The 19,821-nt window shown below is 44.3% G+C and overlaps 1 protein-coding gene across 5 annotated transcripts in view; it reads left to right on the plus strand.

The window, feature by feature from the left end:
• Nucleotides 1-19,821, plus strand: part of LOC111862308 (inositol-pentakisphosphate 2-kinase) — a 385,987-nt gene that overhangs the window by 354,713 nt on the left and 11,453 nt on the right. For 2 of the 5 annotated variants that reach the window (XM_023847587.2, XM_033750616.1), the window contains exons 3-5: nt 3,343-3,634; nt 5,050-5,176; nt 12,237-12,462. In XM_023847587.2, the coding sequence (XP_023703355.2) occupies nt 3,528-3,634; nt 5,050-5,176; nt 12,237-12,462 (460 nt within the window). In that variant the 5' untranslated portion in view covers nt 3,343-3,527. Of the gene's footprint in view, nt 1-3,342; nt 3,635-4,958; nt 4,963-5,049; nt 5,177-12,236; nt 12,463-19,821 lie in introns of those variants that run through there. The other 3 variants (XM_033750618.1, XM_033750617.1, XM_033750619.1) reach the window with 3 other exon arrangements.

Genomic DNA, 19,821 nt, shown 5'->3' on the forward strand with positions numbered 1-19,821 from the left:
TCAGTTAGGAGGGAAGTATTGTACAGTATTCTCATGAAACTAGTCAAGTTGATTAACATGTGTTTAAATGAAGCATATATACGTAGTAAAGTCCATACAGAAAAACACATGTCTGGTTATTTTCCTACAAGAATGGTCTAAATCAAGGAGATGCTTTACCGCCACTGCTTTTCAACTTTGCATATGTATTAGGAGGGTCCAGGAAAACCACGTGGGACTGAAATTTAACGGACACATCAGCTGTTGGTCTATGCTGATGATGTGAACCTACTAGGTGACACTGATAACATAGATACCATAAAGAAAAACACGGGAGCTTTAATTGATGCTAGTAAGTAGGTTGGTCTAGAAGTAAACGCAGAGAAAACTCTTTGTTACTATCTCGTCACTAAATGCAGGGCAAAACCATGACAAAAAGATAGCTAACATACGCTTTGAAAATCTGGCACAGTTCAAATATTAGGGGATGACAGTTACAAATCAAAATTTGACGCAGGAATAAATTAAGAGACGATTGAATTCGCGTAAATCTTGCTACCATTCAGTCCAGAACCTTTTGTCTTCTCGTCTTCTATCTAAAAACATAACAATTAGAACATACAGAACTACAGTTTTGCTTGCGGTTCTGTATGTGTGTGAACCTTGGTCTCTTGACATTAAGGAAGGAAAATACACAGAGGGTGTTCGAGAACAGGGTGTTGAGGTGAATATTTGGGCCGGAAAGGGATGAAGTGACAGGAGGTTGGAGAAAACTGCATAATGAGGAGCTTCATAACTTGTACTCTTCTCCAAGTATAATTGGATTGCTGAAGTCAAGGAGCATGAGATGGGCAGGGCATGTAACGCGCATTGGTAGAGAAGAGGAATGCGTATAGGATGTTGGTGGAAAAGCCATAAAGAAAGAGACCATTAGGAAAAAATAGATGTAGGGGAGAGGACAATATTAAAATGGATCTTAGAGTGGTAGGATAGGATGGTATGGATTGGATTATTCTGGTTCAGGATAGAAACAAGTGAAGTACTGTTGTGAAAACGGTAATGAACCTTCGAGTTCCATAAAATGCTGGGAAGTTCTTGTGTAGCTGCACAACTGGCGGCTTCTCAAGAAGTACTTAGCTCCATGAAGTTAGTATTTAGTGATAAGAATGTCCATTTTTATGCCATGGTCTTCCTTATAAGATTCTGTCAGATTTGGTACGGCTTTCACTTCTTTGGATTTCTCAACAGTAAAGTTTTTACAGAGCAAGGCAATCGACCTTGCATACAACTCCCAACTTGGAGGACCAGGTCTCTGTACTTATGTCCCTCAGCTATGGGGTGGCCCAATTATACCTTCAGGCACCCGAGCTCTCTTTTATCGTCTTCTGCGACTCGCAAGCCTACTGTGGAGATGTTATAACCCGCCTCTACATGGGGAACGTATAGAACAACCAAGCTTTAAAAGGTTTACCTGTAGTTCATACCTCTTCCACCATCTTTGTTGTTCAGTAGAATTTTGGTCTCCAGCTGACGAACGCCATGGACGACCAGTAGCAAATTCCAGCATTCATAACATTATAATATTCAAAATGTTATATTTTAGCGTCCTGCTACACTGATTCATGTCCATGGTTTATGCTAACCGTCTTACAGTGTATACTCTTTTTCACCCTATTTTTCACTTCTACACTACACGTTTCAGCACTATACAGATTTTAGTCATTTTAGAATAAAGACATCATGGCATGCAGTACAATGGTTTGACGTGCATAGGGACACCCGAGGATGTCACATTAGTGCTGAAACATGTAGTGTGGAAGTGAAGAATAGGGTGAAAAAGTGTATACACTGTAAGAGGGTCAGCATAAACCATGGACATTATAATATTCGTTTCAGGTATTGCTTGGAAGTGACGTAGTTTCTACAAGAAGGAACCTTTCTAGTTCCACGTATCGTCAGTTGTGGTTTGGTAGTGTAATGACGTAGCGAGAAATTACTAATGTCCCGCTGCAATAATGGGTTTCCCGCACGTCACGTAAGTCTGACAGAGAAATAAAACTGGCCATTCAAACGAACAGTCTGATTGGAAATCGATTGTAATTATATGCTTGAGGAAGATAAAAAATATTTTAGCATTTCAGTTATGATTATTAACTCTTTAGAGGTCACTTTTTCCACCCCAGAGTTTCGCAGTATGTTGCTTTCGCGATCTCACTTTGGCTTCACTGTAAACCAAGGATGGAAAGGTGACTTCTACTGGAGTACACATATTTCCGAAATCCGTTTTTGAGATTTTGTTTTCCGTTTTTATTGCAGGTAAAAAGTTAAAGATATCCCTGTAACAGGCCATAAATGTCCATAGAGTTGTGAGACGTCGAGGCTCCCTCATTTCCTGTAGACAGTCGGCTTACAGGTGGCGGTAAGTTTGCCAGCCTTACGCGCCGGCCGCCCATTACCCCCAGGAAGATTCTTGGTACTCATTTCTGTTAGGGGCTGAGTCTACCCCAGGGCCATAGTGCTGCTGGAAGGTTTAGGTAAATTTAAAATAGTCCACCTCATCGGGACTCGAACCTGCGACCTTCCGGCTTTTAACATAGTGCCTCGACCAACTTCGCTACACTTATTGCAAGTATTGACCAAATCCACTGTTGCGAATAATCGTTACTACAGATGCCAAATTTTACAGCGTCAATCATAAATTGTGCTGTAGAATACTAGCTTTTGGGATATGACGCAGCGTAGTCCGTTGGAAGTCAGCTGACTTTTCGGAGGAACATATCGTCTTCATCTTCAGGATGGAATAAGCCGAGAAAGATACCGGCGTGAAAGCAGGTGGCAAGCAGAAACTCTGCTTGACTTCCAACAGACTACAAGGCGCTGTATCCCAGAAGATAGAGTACTCTTCATAACCACCGCTCTGAAAACCTCAAGTCCTACATAAACTACTTTGTTAAGAAAATTAGTGAACAGTAGGGTTGGAATTGCGACTTAGTAAGCAACGAAAGCAGACACGGCGTCGTTAAACACGACTAATGGGCTAGGAATCCCTCAGACCTACCAGAATAAAATCATGGTATACTCACCCATGGAGCTGAGCCCTTCTTCTGAAGCCGCCAATTGTGCAGCTACTGAAGAATTTCCCAGCATTTTATGGAATCCGAAAGTTCATTACCATGTTCACAAGTGCCCTCTAAGATCCATTTTAATGTTGTCCTCCCACCTACGCCTTGGTCTTCCCAATGGTCTCTTTCCATCTGGCTTTTTTTACCAATATCCTAGATACATTCCTCTTCACCGCATTCGTGCTACATGCCTTGCCCACCTCATCCTCCTTGACTTATCCTACACGTACTTTTTTTTCAGATCATGGTATACTAAGAAGAAACGAAACATAACAAGATAAAGCAGGACAACGACGGCAAACAAAACACTGTAGCTGCGTCAAGAGGACAGCGTAAACAAACCTTGGAGCTTGGCACGCAAACGGCACTGCGTACAAAATCAGTATATTGCAAGAAGCAACTTAAGTAACGTAGAGAAGGATAAATATGCTAATATATAAATACATTAGAATCAAGACAGCAGCATTTCTACTAATTGTAATACTAAACTCAATGACAACCGAAGTCCAACCCGACACAAGTGACATAGCACCGTATGTGCCTTAAACAGAGTTTTATTTATGTAAGGTTTGAGATTTTCACGGCGGTGACTATGAAGAATGTAGTCTTCTGGGATGTGACGCCGTGTAGATCTTGTGTAAACTACGTTTCAGAGAGCCACCTCCTCACTTTGGTTCCTCGCTCGCGGATTTTTTATACTCTGAAATGGAGCCGATACCTTCCTCCGAAACATCGGTTTACACAATATCTACACGGCGCCACATCGCAGAAGACGGCATTCTTCAGAGTTTTATTTAGCGGACTTAGGGAACAAACTCTCACGTGAAAAATAAGATGTTTTTAAATACATTTTAAAAGGCTATTAAACTCTAGTAATAGAAACACAAATATAAATATGTGCATATGAGAGAATTTTCGTAACAAAGTGGGCAGGGCATGTAGCACGAATGGGGGAGACGAGGAATGAGTATAGGAAATTGGTGGGAAAGCCAGAAGGTGGTCGTAGGTGGGAGGACAATATTAAAATGAATCTTAGAAGGATAGGATATATACGTATAAGAATCGCAATTCAGTAGTTCAGTATGTGTAAATTGTATCGCCTGATGAAGGCTCCACGAGAGCCGAAACATGTTGCGCCGTTATACTCAAATCCATTAAAAAACTCAGCTGACACGATAGAGTGAAAGTGAGTTATTTTTATTGAGTGTTGTGTTTGACAGGTTGTTTCGTTATAGACAGACAAATTATTTTCTTTGTATTTATTTTAAGTATATACTACATAAAAGTGTTCAGAATGAAAACAGTAAGTCTTGAAGAGAAGCTTGTGTTATAACAGACACGTGTTTTGTACATATTATTTTTGACAAAATTAAACCGAATGAGTTGGTATAACGGTAACGATTTGGACTCATATTTAGGAGATGCTCGGTTCGAATCTCGGCCACGACATCGGCTGTGCTAAGGTTTTCCTTAGTCTTCATGAAGATGCTGGGATAATACTTAGATTAGACCACGACCGTTTGCTTCCAGTCTGGACGATTCGAGAAGATAAATTTCTTACCCCCACCGGGACTCGAACTCCGACCCCTCGGTTGTCCAGCCCGTATCCAGTCGCAATATCGACTGCGCTATCCCGGCTCCATAGGAGCGAATGTATCCTTGTTAAAATTTCCTGACCGCATTTCCTCTTTTGAATACATCAGTTTCTACGAATTTTCCTGGTGTTATAAAGTGGCGTGTTACAAGTCGTGACAGTGTTTCATCACGGTGTGCAGCACTCAGGCGTGTAACGGAACAGAACAGTTGCCTCTTCAAACTAGATGTTATACACGCAGGCGCTCTTGCAGCATTTTGAGAAAGTGTTAATATCCTAAGGAAAATTTTAAATTTGCAGTAGTTCTGGTAATGAAGGATTTCTGCCAGTATAGGTAGTTCTCGTCTCTTGCAGGTCATTGGCTGCAATGCTGGACTCCTCAGGGGGAGATCCTCGGGCACCTCGACGGTTCAGCCTCAAAAATAAGAAGTGGAAGTATCGCGGGGAAGGCAATGCTAATCTCGTGCTTGCTTTAACTCAGGTGGGTGTCCTTTATTCTGATCAGAGTGTCTTGGACCCAGAATTGCCACGTTTCTCTGAAAGTTTGTGGCAGTAGTTAATTCATCTTACTAGTGTTCTGTTTTTACTGATTTTAAGCTTTCAGGGTGGTTGATTATTGGTGTTAAATCTGTTATTGGGATGTTGCACTGTGTGGTTATGGGCGATATTGCAGACCTTAAGGAGATACGTTCTCCTTCCATCTTCAGGGTCGAAGTATGTAGGTTTGTCAGTTTCTGTGTGTGTATATATGTATACTTACCTGTTCTTTCGGATGCATATGCTGCCTCGATCTTCAGGGTTGAAGGATGTAAGTTGGTGAATTTCTGTATAAAGAAACTCACCAACCAACACACGTAGATCCTGAAGATGGAGGCAGAATGTACCTACGAAACGTTGGCATCATCCCTCACAACCACACTAACAACCCAAGAACAGAATTAACACCAATAGTAGTCTATGTTGGACATCGTGTATTACCCGAATTATATTTGGTATGCATGACGTTTCGGGTGTTGGCTTTGCTTCCGCCTACTTGTGATTTGTTGTCATTATATTGATACATTGTTCCGTTATTATTTATTTTAAGATTAGTGGCGACGACTGGAGACGAACACCAAGCTAATCGGTAGTTGTGATAACTTGTTATTGGTGTTCAGGTAGCCTAACGCAAGGACTACCCTCGTTTGTGAAAACTAGACGCCGCATGACACTTGATCTGCGCTCAGTCCACTCTGCACTATAACTCTTGAGATTACGAGCGGTAGGTTCGGGGTCTCAGCCGCTCTTCCTACTTCTAAGGTGCCTAAACCCAAAACAAACTCCGTGGTTTTAGTCCATAAGCGAACTATACCGACTGAGCGACCGCCGCTTGTCGGCGAAGTTAGTGCCAACGTTAGCGGATAGATGGTGTCGCGTGGTCAGCGCAACGAATAGCAAAGGGGATAAGCTCTTAAATTTATTTATGTAAGTGTATATTTACAGGGTGGCTTGAAAAGTATGCAGTATAAAATATTGTAGTATTGTCACACGTTAGGTGACTAGACACGGCTTTTGGATTCGTAATCGGATTTATTGGATTCCTGAACTCTTAACTATGAGTAACTGTAGTGCTATCGCTAATTCACACACTGGCTATTTCACTACAGCACGTACTAAGTGTTCTCAGCCCGCTGTGTCTTCATCGGTTGTCGCCTGGTAACGGCTCTCGACGCCATCTATCCCTCAGCTTCCGTGTTCCACTGCTCCGATCCTTGCTGACTGGCGTCTGCCTCACAACTATGTCAAGTCAAAGTCTTATTATGACCGATGGTCAATCAGCCAGTCAGTCTTGATGGCAATCCACTTCCGGGGCCCAAGATAAGATTTTTGTTTCTGTCAGACAGTCGATGTACGGCACCCTCTCTGACGAGAAGATGGGTCTGTCATTTCTCGCTGTCGTAGTTGGTAGTACATGACAATTTTGCTGCACAAGTTTTAATACAATTTTTAATTTTCTGACTAGGCCCCATTGAACTCTGCCGTGATCCGCTGAAATACTGCTGCGACCGCTTTTATCGGTCGATCGGTTAAATTGCTGCTGGCCTTCGCCAGCACAATCATTTCTGGCTTCAGTCTTTTCGAGATCCATGACCAAGTTTTTTTGTTCTCTTCTGGACACGTACGTGTTTCGAAATGGGGCCTCCTCTTCGTCGAGGGTGGGGTCGGCCTTTCTATGTAGGCGCTGTGTTTGTTGCGCTGTAGTTTCAGCACGAATATATCATTGCTGTCATGGGATCCAGGTCACTATGTACTCTGTGCATCCTATGTCACTGCACTATACCAAGTAACGTTTATACAAGATATACAGAGGTTTCCTGTTAATGCAGGCTTTTGCAGCAGGTTGTGCCTTAAGTTATGCAGCTACTCTGAAACTGCAGTTAATCTGCTGAACGGTTGTAGTCCTGACCACCGACAACCTTGAGCCTCTTATATTTCCTATGCCTAGCTTCTCCTTGTCCAGTGCCACATAAATTTTGATTTACATGGTTTAGGATTACTTCTGCCTATGTCCTGAATAGTTTAGTTATGTAGTCATACGCGTAAGGAATTTTGAAAGCCACGTGCATTTCGCGAACTGGTGTGCGCCTGTCAAAATTTCCGATAGCGCGGAGTAGTCTGTTCTGCAGGCGCTGCAGTTTCAAGAGGAGAACGTCCGCCGCATACTCCCAGGTGGGACATGCATAAACCATAACTGACCTAATTAGAGCTTTGTAAAGCGTAAGTTTGCCGGTCACGGTAGCCGAGCGGTCTAAGGCATGCACTGTTTTCGCTCGCTCGGAAGCCGGGATCGTGGGTTCGAATCCCACTCAGGGCATGGATGTTTGTGTGCGTTCTTCTTTGTTTGTGTACAGGTAGAGGCCTTGCGACGAGCTGGTCACCCGCTCAAGGAGTCCTACCGTATGTCTAAGATCTAGTAAACCGAAGTGAAATGGAGAGTTTCATGGAGGTAGGCCTAGGCCCAAACGAGGGCTGTAGCGCCAATGAAAAAAAAAAGCGTAAGTTTAATATTTGTACTTACACGCCCACTTTTGAACAGGGAATAGGCCGTTACGTACGTGCGCAAAGCCTTGGCTACAGTCCTTTCGATATGGCGTCTCCATGTTATCCTCCTGTCGAAAGTGACGCCAAGACACGTTACATTATTTACAAAGGGAATGTCTCGTCCGTTCAGTTGTAATACGTCATCAGGGACCCTAAGACTTCTGCAGAAATATATAGCCTGAGTTTTCCCATCATTGATCTTTATGTTCCAGTGCTCACACAACGACTTTACTGCAGTGAGGCGGCGCTGCAATTTGCAAAGTACACGACATTCGTGTTTCTGTCACGTAAATACAGGTATCGTCCACGAACAGAGCAAGATGGGTTCCAGATGCCGCACGGGGATCGTTTTTCTGTAGACTATACAATATTGGGACAAGGACGGAACCTTGAGGCACCTCTGCTGCTATTTTTCTTGGTGTAGGAAATTTGCCTTCTACCATGGCTTAATTTTTTCTGTCAGTGAGAAAAGAAGCAATTGGCTTAATGAGACTTATCGAAAATTCTTATTCCGACAATTTATATAGTAGGCCCGAGTGCCATGTTGTGTCGAAGACTTTCTCGATGTCCAAGAACACAGCAGCCGTCTGCAGTTATGTTGGCTTTGTCGATTGGATAAAATACTCGTGTGGGGCCTGAAGGACTGTGAATTGCAGATGGTGCATTTGGTCAACCCATTTTTGAGAGAGCTTTTGCAATAGACCTGAATATGACTTCGCAGTTTGCCAACGTTGTTTCCCACCTTTTGAGTGATCTTTTCCCGACCATTCTCCCGATATTTCGAGTGACTCGGTTTACTGCAGTTTTCCTTGCTGGATCCCTGGTTTCTTGGCGTAATTTGCTGAGCTTTATTTTTTGATTTAATGCACGATCTAGGCCAGGTATTGCTTATTTGCGGTCTAAAATTGTAGCTCTTCTAGCCGATCTCCTGTATACCGAGGCTATAGAGGCTGAAAAGTCACGCGCTGCTTTTATGAATTCACAGTCAGAGCTAGTTTACGACTGACGGTTTACGGCCAATCAGTTCGTCTTGGCGCCAAGCCCCTTGATCAGAAGAGTTTCTTTTTGTAACTGAACCCTTGCGGTCATAGTCGTTAGGTAACATCCGCTCTGACGAATGGATGGTTTTGTCTCGTCCAATAGGCTTCGTCTTTGTCATATGTACGTTTCGGGGGCACGCGGTAGCGTACATGGTTGAGGGGCTATGCTACAAGTCGGAAGGTCGCGGGTTCAAGTCCCGATGAGGTCATTGGATTTTTTTCAATTGACCTAATCCTTCCAGCCGCATTATGGCCCTGGGGTTCACTCAGCCTATAACAGAAATGAGTAATTAAATAATCTTCCTGGGGAGTAAAGCGCGGCCGGCCCGTAAGGCTGACAGACTTACCGCCATCTTTGAGCCGATTGACTAAATAATGTGAGACCCTCAACGTCTCACAACCCTATGGGCCTTGACGGCCTGGTACAGGGATAGCTTTACTTTTTTTTTTTTTTTTTACATATGTACGTTTCGCGCATATAGCATGTTGCTGAAAATTCTTCATTATGAACTATATACAAGTCCTCTGTCAGTCCAGGCCTTGCAAACGCATCATATTTATCTTACTTGACGCGTTCTGAGTTATGTAGCCTCAGTACGGGCAGCACAGAAAACACTAAGTCAAAGTCACATTGCGACTGACGGTCAGTCAGTCACTCAGTCAGTCAGTCAGTCAGTCAGTCTTGGTGTCGATCCCCATCTGGGGCTCATGACCAAATATTAATTATTACCGTTTGACAGTTACGGTCTTATTTTTGTGGGGCGCCCTCTCTGACGAGAGGACGGATCTGTCTTTTCAATATATTACTCGTTCTTGCCAGCGCGGTCTTTCTCGGGTCCGAGTCCCTTGGGACTCGCGACCATATTTTAAGAAAACACCTCCTTTTGCTGTAGCTTTTTTACGGTGTGGCGTGGCCGTGGGGGCAGACGGCATGGAAAACACCTCTTTAAGCAGTCCTTATATTGCTGTGTATGTAAGCGTGGCTGCCCTCACGTGACATTTATGGAGCCATTGCCTAGCAGGGGGTCTCTCTTCTGATTAAACTATTTCGGCTCTCAGCGGATATGCCGCAGTATAATGCAGTGCTTATCTCTGTTAAAATTTGGAAAATAAATGACAGGATGTCCAAACGAGCAGTTAATTAATACAGCATGTATCGAGATATAACAGAGATGAGCGCACTGGAAGGTGGCCGCAGTTCGTATCGGCTGCAGAGGTTATGTAGCGTCACGTGGTCCCCCCAGGCGTAACGATCTGCAGCTTCTTTGGCAGGCGACTTCCACGTACGGCTGTTGGCTCTACAGCCTACAGGTACAAGGGACTTGGGGTAGACGATTATTGGGGATGGTGCTAATAACCATCCATACCAAAAACTAGTGTTTTATTTCACACAGAAGGTAGATTAAAATACTCAATTTTTGTTGCATCCTGTTTCGTAAATGACTATGGATAATACAGGGTGATTCATATAAAACCGGCCCGACGAAATGAGGTGTAATATAAAATATACCATACAGATATTAAAGTAATTTACACATATCTTATCTTGGATTGTGTGCCGTGATCAGAGTAGGTGTTGAAAGTGTCCGCCGTTTTCAAGTAGGCACTAGAAACACTCGCTGTTCAACAGTGAACTCCATGACTGTCGCCTGCCCACTGCAGACACGTTTCGGCATTGTCCTTGACCTTGCAGCATAAGGACTGCCACTTGCCGGATCATGCGCACACCATTCGACTCCGCACGGCCCACGGATTATTATGTCGTCATTGTGAGCGGTTATATGCATCACCTGCGGAATTATTAGCAAATTCATCGGGCCGGTTCTATACGATTCACCCTGTACGTATTATATTCCTATCAACACAACACTGTTTCCAGAAGGTGGAATTGCTGTCTAGGGCGACATGTTTCGGCACATGTGTGACATCTTCAGGTCTGGTTTTAGTAATTATTGTAGCCTGTACTTGGCGTAAATTTTCATGTAAGCCGATTGGTTCTACTGGTGCATTATACTCCATGTATACTATAATGGATTGGGTTTTTATCTGTTGGTTAACATTGTAGTTATCTCGCTGAAGTGATTCTGTGTGTACGTGTGTGCGCCACTGAACACACACTCTCTGTCCACACATTTTCTGGTTCCACTGTTCTTGGTGCGGCCTGGCCTGAGTTCTTGTTGACACTATTGTTCACTTCAGTTCAATTCAATTTAAGGAAAATATCTACAGTGTTACGCAGCAGATTCAAAGCCACCCCATTATAATAATCTGTACGTGGTATATGTAATGTATAACACACCCGTGGATCCACTCGGCTTACATGGAAAAAATACGCTAAATACATGATATGTTTGTAACTAAAACCGAAATTGAAGATGGCACACATGTGTCGAAACATGTCCTAGACAGCAATTTCACGTGCTAGAAACAGTTTTATTTTGACAATAATTTATTAAATATTATCTTGAGATTAAAACACAGTACTGTAACTTTACCTATTGCTAAATATGGGTGTGAAACGTATAGTCTCTCATACTAGAGCCGCATCTCAATAGATTCAGCGTGTCTGCGTAAGGTGTTTGGACTTGAGGAGTAACATTACAGAATGAGCTTCTACTCTTCGCCAAATAGAGCTGGGGTGGGTTGGTTTTTTAAATTCGCTTAGTGGGGGATGGAGTCCTACTGGGTCCATTTGGCACGGCGGCTACTGGTTGGCCTATTGTAGCCTGTCCCGGGTGATTATGATAATGGAGAATTTAGTGGAATGACGATTGGCAGGGGAAACCGAAGTACTCGGAGAAAACCCGCCCCAGCGCTACTTTGTCCACCACAAATCCCACTTGACCAGACCCGGGATCGAACCCGGCCGCCGCGAAGGGAAGCCAGCGACTAACCGCTTCAGCTATGGCGCGGCCTGGGGTGGGTTGGTTATTTGGTTGCAGTTTTCTTTCGGTAGTTGGATCAGTGAAGACTACACTGTTAGTTCATGTTGCAATAAGGTAAAATTATGGAGTTCTAGTCTTAAAATACCTCCAGGTTGGGGGTTGGGCATGAGGCTAACAACCTCATCCTGTAAAAAGAAATTTGTTCAGAAACCTAACAACCGGCCTCATGTCATCATGCGTGGGTCCATTCCTATGGCAGCACGCATTGGTTGTGGGGACTGGTTGTAGAGGAGGCCAAGGCTCACCCAGAGCTGTAGCGCCGAGTGGTACGTAGGTAGGTAGGTAGGTAGGTAGTCTTAAAAAGGGGTTGAACTTTTTAAATTTATTATTATTATTATTATTATTATTATTATTATTATTATTATTATTAGCAGTAGTAGTAGTAGTATGTGGATTGTGGTTTTTCCTAGTAGTTTCCAGGAGCGGTCGTATAGTTTTCCTTGATGACTCAACAGTTTTTCCTCTTCGTAAACAGGAACGCAGAATTGTGCGTTTGCGTAAGTGTGATGGGGCCGATGGGAGCGAGGGGGAGGACATACTGGGAGAAAGGGAGCGAGAGCACGTGTGGCGCGAGGCTGTGTTCTGCAGGGGCGTCATGGTGCCCCTTCTGGGAGAGTGCTACATCCAACCCCCCACTGCTGCGTGCATGGACCGAGCAGAAGTGAGGCGCCTGGACCAGATCTTGCGGACACAACGGCCAGGTAACCTTCTGTGTGTTCTGTCACACCTGCAGTTGGGACTGACACAGGGTGACACAGGACGGCACTGTCATATTCTATGGTATTGTGCCACCATCACGCTTACAAGAATTGCTTCAGACACATCCCGTCAGGTGGAGTTGGCTAACTAGGCCTACTGGTTTTATTCATTGTCTCCTAGGAGAGGAGGCCCAACAGTAGTTAGGTAAAAGGTAAAAAAGGTAAAGCTATCACTGTAACAGGCCTCAGAGGCCAATAGGGTTTTGAGACGTTCAGGTTCCCATATTATCTAGACAATCAGCTCGCGGATGGTGGTAAGATTGTCAGCCTTACGCGCCGGCCGCACTTTACTCCCCAGGAAAATTTTTGGTACTCATTTCTGTTACAGGCTGAGTCGACCCCAGGGCCATAGTGCGGCTGGAAGGATTAGATCAATTAAAAAAAAATTCCAGTGACCTCATCGGGACTTGAATCCGCGACCTTCCGGCTTGTAGCATAGTGCCTCAACCAGCTGCGCAACCACGTGCCCCCAGTTGTTGGGTTATGGTAGTAACTTGTAGGATTTGAGGTTCTCACAGGGGTGGTTATGAAGAGTTCTATCATCCGAGATATAACGCCGTGTAGTCCGTTGAAAAGCCAACTGATGTTTCAGAGAGAAGTGTTTGCTTTCTGCCTGCTTCACACTGGTTTCTTGCATGGCTTGTTCTTCGACCCTGAAGATCGGACGACATTCCTCGGAAACGTCGGTTGGCTTTCAACGGATTACACGTCGTTATATCCTAGAATATTAAACTCTGCAGGTTGGTAACTTTCCTCCTGTTCATGAAATCTGGAACATGAGAGTAGATTGACGCAATTCACTTTTCGCCATAAACAGATTTATTACGCTCTCTGCATAATGCAGTTACTTAAGAAATTCGCTGCCTGCTTGAGTTGGTCTGCTGACCTCGATGCCTTCCTCTGAATTGATTCTCTTCAGAATTGAGTCCGTGGCCCCCTCTCAAGAAAGTACGTAATTTATACAGTTAGTCTCAGAATATGGAAAATCCTGAATATATTGTCACGTGTTGGGTATGTGACGCGACAAATAACTTCATGCCGTCTTCAATCTTAGCGAATTTATTGCACACTCGCTCCTACAATTACACAAGTTACAGTTTCACAACTACTGCCATCTGCAGTATCACAATTACTTCTCCTGCTGGAGTCACTGCCATGCACTCGATACAACTGAATTCGGCGCGGCTGGACTTCAGTTCATACTGGATACTGGTTACTAGTAACTCTCTCTCTAGTAACTCAATATTCACTACTCTAATAACTTTGGTTACACTGACGAATACTCCTCGTTATGTAGCTTCCGCACTGACAATACAGAAAACAGTTACGTCATAGCTACCACTGTTGCGTGACGTCATGTTTACCGATTACCAAGCAACAGTCTCTGCACGGAGTCGCCTGTTGCCACGTAGTAACCGCGGTGTCCCTTGTTACGACACCGCGGGGGAGGGGGGTTCCTGCATAGCTCGTCCCAGGGTGAGTCACGACGGAGTTAACGAACATCTTTGAGCCACCGGTATATATTTCAGTGGAGGCCGTCAGGCGGTAAAATGGTCCTCGTTTCGGTGCCGGAGCCGTCGCGACCTCTCGGCGTCTCCCACCCTCTCAGAGCTGACGATTCAGTGACAGATGCCCCCTCTCCAGCTTGCCTTGTTCATTGTTTTTATAGGTTATTCTGCTGTGTTGTCTGTTCTATGTTTGTGACATGTGCCGGGGTAAATGTCCATCCAGTGACTGATCTAAGGTTTCCAATAAAATGGCTTCCAGGTTACGCGATACTACATTTTATTGCACAGCATTGTTGGTCATCTCTTAGATATCCTTTTTCGTACTGTTTTGTGTTACTGATCTGACCGCCTCTGTGGTCTAGTGGTCAGAATTCTTTGCTACAGGTCCAGATGTCCAGGGTTCGATTCCCGGCGCTACCAGATTTTCTGATTAGTAATGGGTCTGAAACGGGGCCCACTCGGCCTCGTGAGGATAATTGAGGAGCTGCTTCAATGAAATAGCGGCTCCGGTATAGAAAACCGAGAATAATGGCTCTGGGGATCCGTTGCGTTGACCACGTGACACCCTCTATCCTCAAAAGTTGGCACTAACTTCGCCGACAAGCGGCGGTCGCTCGGTCGGTATAGTGCGCTTGCGGACTATAGGCCACAGTTTTTTTTTACAACAGCATGTCTAACGTACGAAGGAAAATAATTAGATAAAACTTGAAAGGCAGTGTCAGACGTTTCCTTGTGAATACCTCTTCAGAGTATATCCATTCCTTTCGCAATGCAAGAGGCGGGATTTGATGCCGTAAGCGTCAATCAAATGACGAAGGCCCCTCGTCTGAGTTTCCAATGACTGCGTTTTCCCCGTCTCCGCTACCTTGTGACTCTGGCACCCAGCCAAAAGTCGCAGACAATTTTCACGTTTGCCTACCTACTCTCGCAACATTGTTATAGGGCGCAGACTGGTCTACGCCCTGCTATATCCATCAGCGTTTTAGCTATGTGGGTGTCCACTGCAAGTAGCCCCAAGACTTCTTTGTTGGGGTGGTGGCTTTGGCCACCAGGAGTGCTCTGACAAAAGACAGCGGTCCCAGGGTAACGAAGTGCTGCTACTGCTGCACCCAAGCAGTTGCACTAATGGGGAACTGCCGCGGAGGAAGCACAATACTCGTCTCCAGGCACCTGCTGGTTGCAGCCTTGCTCCCGAATTATTTAGACCGCTGTAGCAGCTGCAGCCCCCAAACCAGCGGCCACTACAAACACAACCAGCCACAGATGAGCTGGCGTCCGACAACTACAGCGCTAATGTGGCATATCTACACTCAGTGCAGATTATGCCGCGTCTGAGGCCAACAGAGACAAAAGACGGCCAATGTGCCCTCATTATGAGAGCAGACTATGTGGATTCATCATGAGAAAATAAGGGCCTACGCGCAGCATCCATTTACACGACGATATCTTCTGCTCAGAGAGGAGATACCTTTGTTGGAAGAAATGCCAAGTGTCTCGCTCTGTTCTGTCTTTCAAGAACCCACCCAAGGCGCGATACTAAGGCGATGCGGAGAGACAGGGAGAGACAACTGCAGCGCAAGTAATGCCAGCAAGGAAGCAGAAGTGCTAATGTGATCTTAACCCTTCTCAGAAGTCGGAGGCAGAACGTTTCAGACTACACAGTGTTACGTCCTTAAGGAAAGTTATGTTCGTAACAATTTGAAATTGATAATTCCGTGTACAGCTATTCGCCTGTCACTTCTGAAAATAGTTTGAAATGAAGAAGAATAAATAGAGCACAGACTTAACTTACCGAGTATGCAGTGGACATGAGCTTCGACCGCCCACGGTATCAAATTATCTTTTGTTGTCGCATTTGTAAAATGTCACTGGAAAAGCCTGTATTCGCTGAATCTCTGCAGTTGATACAGCGTCGTTAAATGTGCCACGAACAGTTTATAATATTTATGAGGAAGAATGCTGTTAATTTTTTTTCTTTTTTGGCTAGTTGGGTGGGACTAAGTCCCTTGTACTGCTGCCACTTCAGGCCTATTGTACCAGCCCCAGATGATAGGTGAGGGTGACTGTGGAGCAATTGGTGGAATGAAGATTGGCAGAGGAAACCGAAGTACTCGGAGAAAACCTGCCCCAGCGCCACTTTGTCCACCACAAATCCAACTTGACCAGACCCGGGAAGGAACCCAGGCCGCCGCGGTGGGAAGCCAGCGACTAACTGCTTGAGATATGGCGCGGCCCCTGTTAAGGGGTTAGTATATAGTTCTCTGTGATTACCCTGATGAAAAATGGGTAGACGTTTCCACGAATATTGACTTGGTGAAAATGTACAGGAAATGTCACATCTCGCAGTAATCTTAACAACAACAGCAGCAATTCAGGGCTTGTATGTACCTTTTAACAGGCCGTATTAGTTAGTATAAGTTAAATTTTCATATTTTATTTCCTAGGAAGGCCAATCATATTTTTTCTTTCCAATTGATTCTGTATAAACAGCCTACATTTCCTGAAGCTTTAAATTGAATTGCAGTAATTATTCAGAATTCAGATGCCAGTGGCAAATCAATTGTAGCAGGGAAACTGATTATTGCCAGGCAGCGCGGGACTTAAAAACAAACAGCGGTATTGATTCGGTGGCAAGCCGTACGGTATACTTACCTTCCTTTGGAGCTCACAACACACTGGACTAGCCCAGTTGGAGGGTTTCTGTTTTCAGTTTCCAGGCACGGCTGTGTACATGGAGTGGGGAAAATTAGGCATCTCTGCCACCCACCCAGGGATTTTTTTTTTTAGAAAATCAAAATTAAAAAAAAAGAGAGAATTACAAATTCAGTTGTTTGTGGCGTCGTCAGTTTTTCATTATAGTGGACCACAACTCTTAGGGCGATCTGGAACAATATTGTTAAACGGCTTAAATTTAACTGCAACATTAATATAGAACAATGCAGTCACACATGATATGTATGACCGATATTCGTTGAAGGTAACAGTTTTGGCGAATCGAAGTACCTGATGATGGCCGGTTGGGGCCGAAACATGTTGTAAAAAGTGAAAATTCTAAGGAGTAAAGTGTTTGCACTGTTGACGAAACTATAATATAAATATTCTATATGAAGGCTTAAATTTAAGTTGGTAAGCAGATTTTTTGAAGATAGCAGTCTTCTGGGATGTGGCACCGTGTAGATGTGGTGTTAATCGACGTTTCGGAGGAACGTATCACCTCCAAGGGTAGAAGGAAAAATAAGAAATCCGCAAGCGAGGAGACCGTGAGAACCGGTACAAGCAGACTGCTTGTACCTGAAGATGGAGGCGATACTTTCCTCCGAAACGTCTGTTAACACCACATCTACACGGTGTCACATCCCAGAAGACTGCTTTCTTCATAGTCACTGCCGTGAAAACCTCAAATCTTACATAGATTTTTTTTTTTGATCTGCTCTGCTCACATTTGGAAAAGTTCTGGTGGCACCCATGGCCACGTATTCTATGTCCTTTTTTGCATTCTTAATTTTTTCGGAACTGTATCTCAGAGCGGATAACGACAGCTTTCTGCAGTTCGTACATGTCTTACTTAACTATATCACCACGGTTTTTTCACTGAAACTTGGCAGCAGTACGTACATTATGTATAATCTTGCGTCACTTAAAAAAGAATTGACTCACAGTATGCACTTTACAGAATGTGCCAAATAGCTTTCCGGACCTTAACCTGATGATGCAGATCAGACCCCGGTGAACTAGAACAACCGTACCGCCTCCGAGTGCCTGACGTATTTCTCCTCTTGCTCCCACTTTGGAACATAGGGCTGATTACTCAATTTTTTTTCCTTGGCACTATAGCCTGAGTGGGCCCAGGCCTACCTCCATGATCTTCTCCGTTCACTTCGGTTTTTCTAGATCTTACACATTCGGTAGGACTCCTTGGGCGGGTGATCAGCTCGTCGCAAGGCCTCTACCTGTACACAAACACAGAAAAACGCACACACACAAACTAAACATCCATGCCCTGAGTGGGATTCGAACCCGCGATCCCGGCTTCTGATCGAGCGAAGACAGTGCATGCCTTAGACCGCTCGGCTATCGTGACCGGTGGGTTCCTGACTTAGACTTCTGGAAATCAGCTTTGTTCTCAAGGCTCGAGCATAACTTAAACACTCTTGATATTTTGTTTGTCACCAGAACCAAAATATTTGATGAGAATTATACCATATAACAGTTTTCTGAAGGGTGAACCGTTTTTGGTAAAATGATTAAATAGGCGTTTCAGATTCATGTAAATGCAGGAGCTCCAATGGTCTGAGACGAACCAAAATTAAATTCACAGAGATATATTTACCCCGGCATTTGATACCGGCCCCTGTGTGGGAAAGGATTTAGAGCTTTTGATTGGCAGACGAACTGGTCACTGCTAAATCGTGCGTGAAATCGTATTTGTTTGAATTGCCAACGGAGACCTGACGTGGTGCACGTACTTCCAGTATGTAGGAACGCAGTGTACGTATGCTGGATTTGAGGTCTTCACATCAATAACTATGGAGAGTGCGATATTCTAGGCTGTGACACCGTGACTTTTGGTAGAAGTTTACCGAAGTTTCGAGGGGACCTGCCTCTATCTTCGGGTACCAGAAAACGGTTATCTTCAAGATAAAAGTACATAGGGCCAAGTCCGACCAGTACAATAGATATTTAGGCACTCATTATGATGCAAAATCCACATCTACGGCCAACGATTTCGTCGTTGTCAGGAGATGAGCTGACATGAACTCTCCAAAACTTTTAGAATGTTTTGTTGGAACAAATGCCTAATGATAATATCTTTGATATCAAAAAATTAGATCAGCTCAGCATGATTTTGGCAGTTGCACCTTTTTTCGGTCCCGGAGACTGGACTCTTCCATTAATGATTTTGGTGTCTTTGTTTGTGGGTCTTACTGGAAGAACCAAGTCTCGTCACCCAATTACTTTTTTTTCTCTCTCGCAGGCTCTTACAAGATCGGATTATTCCAACAGCCTTACCGAAAGTCTTGAGCAAGTATCTTTTCTGTTACCAAAGAACAAACGAAGTCCAAACAACTCTTTGACACAAAACTGTTTGCTCATGTAGTTACGTGGTTCAACATTAGCGTTGTCAGTGTTATTCAGAACCATCAATCCTATTATTTGTCAGACTCAGCATGTGGTCGGACTCGTCGGACTTCTGCTGTAGGCAGTGTCGCCGTGTGATTTATGCTCTCTGAGGTTCGTCAGCGAAACAGTGAAACATGAACTGTTGTCCGCTTACAGTTCGGAAGAAAACTTTCGGAGAGACTTTACTTGCTGTAGTAAACAGATATGACCACAGGTGGAGATGGCTATGAGAAATAAGTGCTGCTGCATATTTCGGAAGCTAGCGAGAAAATGGCGATCATACTGCTTAGGCAATGTAAAGCGTGTACTGCCTTCTGCTTCTCGAACATTGGGGGCATGGGTTTGAATTTCGCACTGGCACGGATGTATGCCTCCGCTTTTTTCTATGTTTGTGTAGTCCTACATAAGTAGAGGCCTTGCAACGGCCCGATCCCTCGCCCAGGAAATCGTACCAGTTGTCTGTAAAACAGATTCCAAAGCCCGGAAAATGGGAGGCTTTGAGCCACATTGGTCAGACGTGCAATGCAAGAAGGATAAACATGTGACGGACTGGACGGAATTACAGGCAGACTTGACAGCAACACCAGCGATAATCAGCACATGATCATGAGCGTTTCGTGGCTGTAGGTTGAAGAAAAATATGCTGCTTTTGTCGAGGCTTTTTTTACGCGGT

This window comes from Cryptotermes secundus, unplaced genomic scaffold (genome assembly GCF_002891405.2).
Source record: "Cryptotermes secundus unplaced genomic scaffold, Csec_1.0 scaffold179, whole genome shotgun sequence".
Lineage (NCBI taxonomy): Eukaryota > Metazoa > Arthropoda > Insecta > Blattodea > Kalotermitidae > Cryptotermes > Cryptotermes secundus.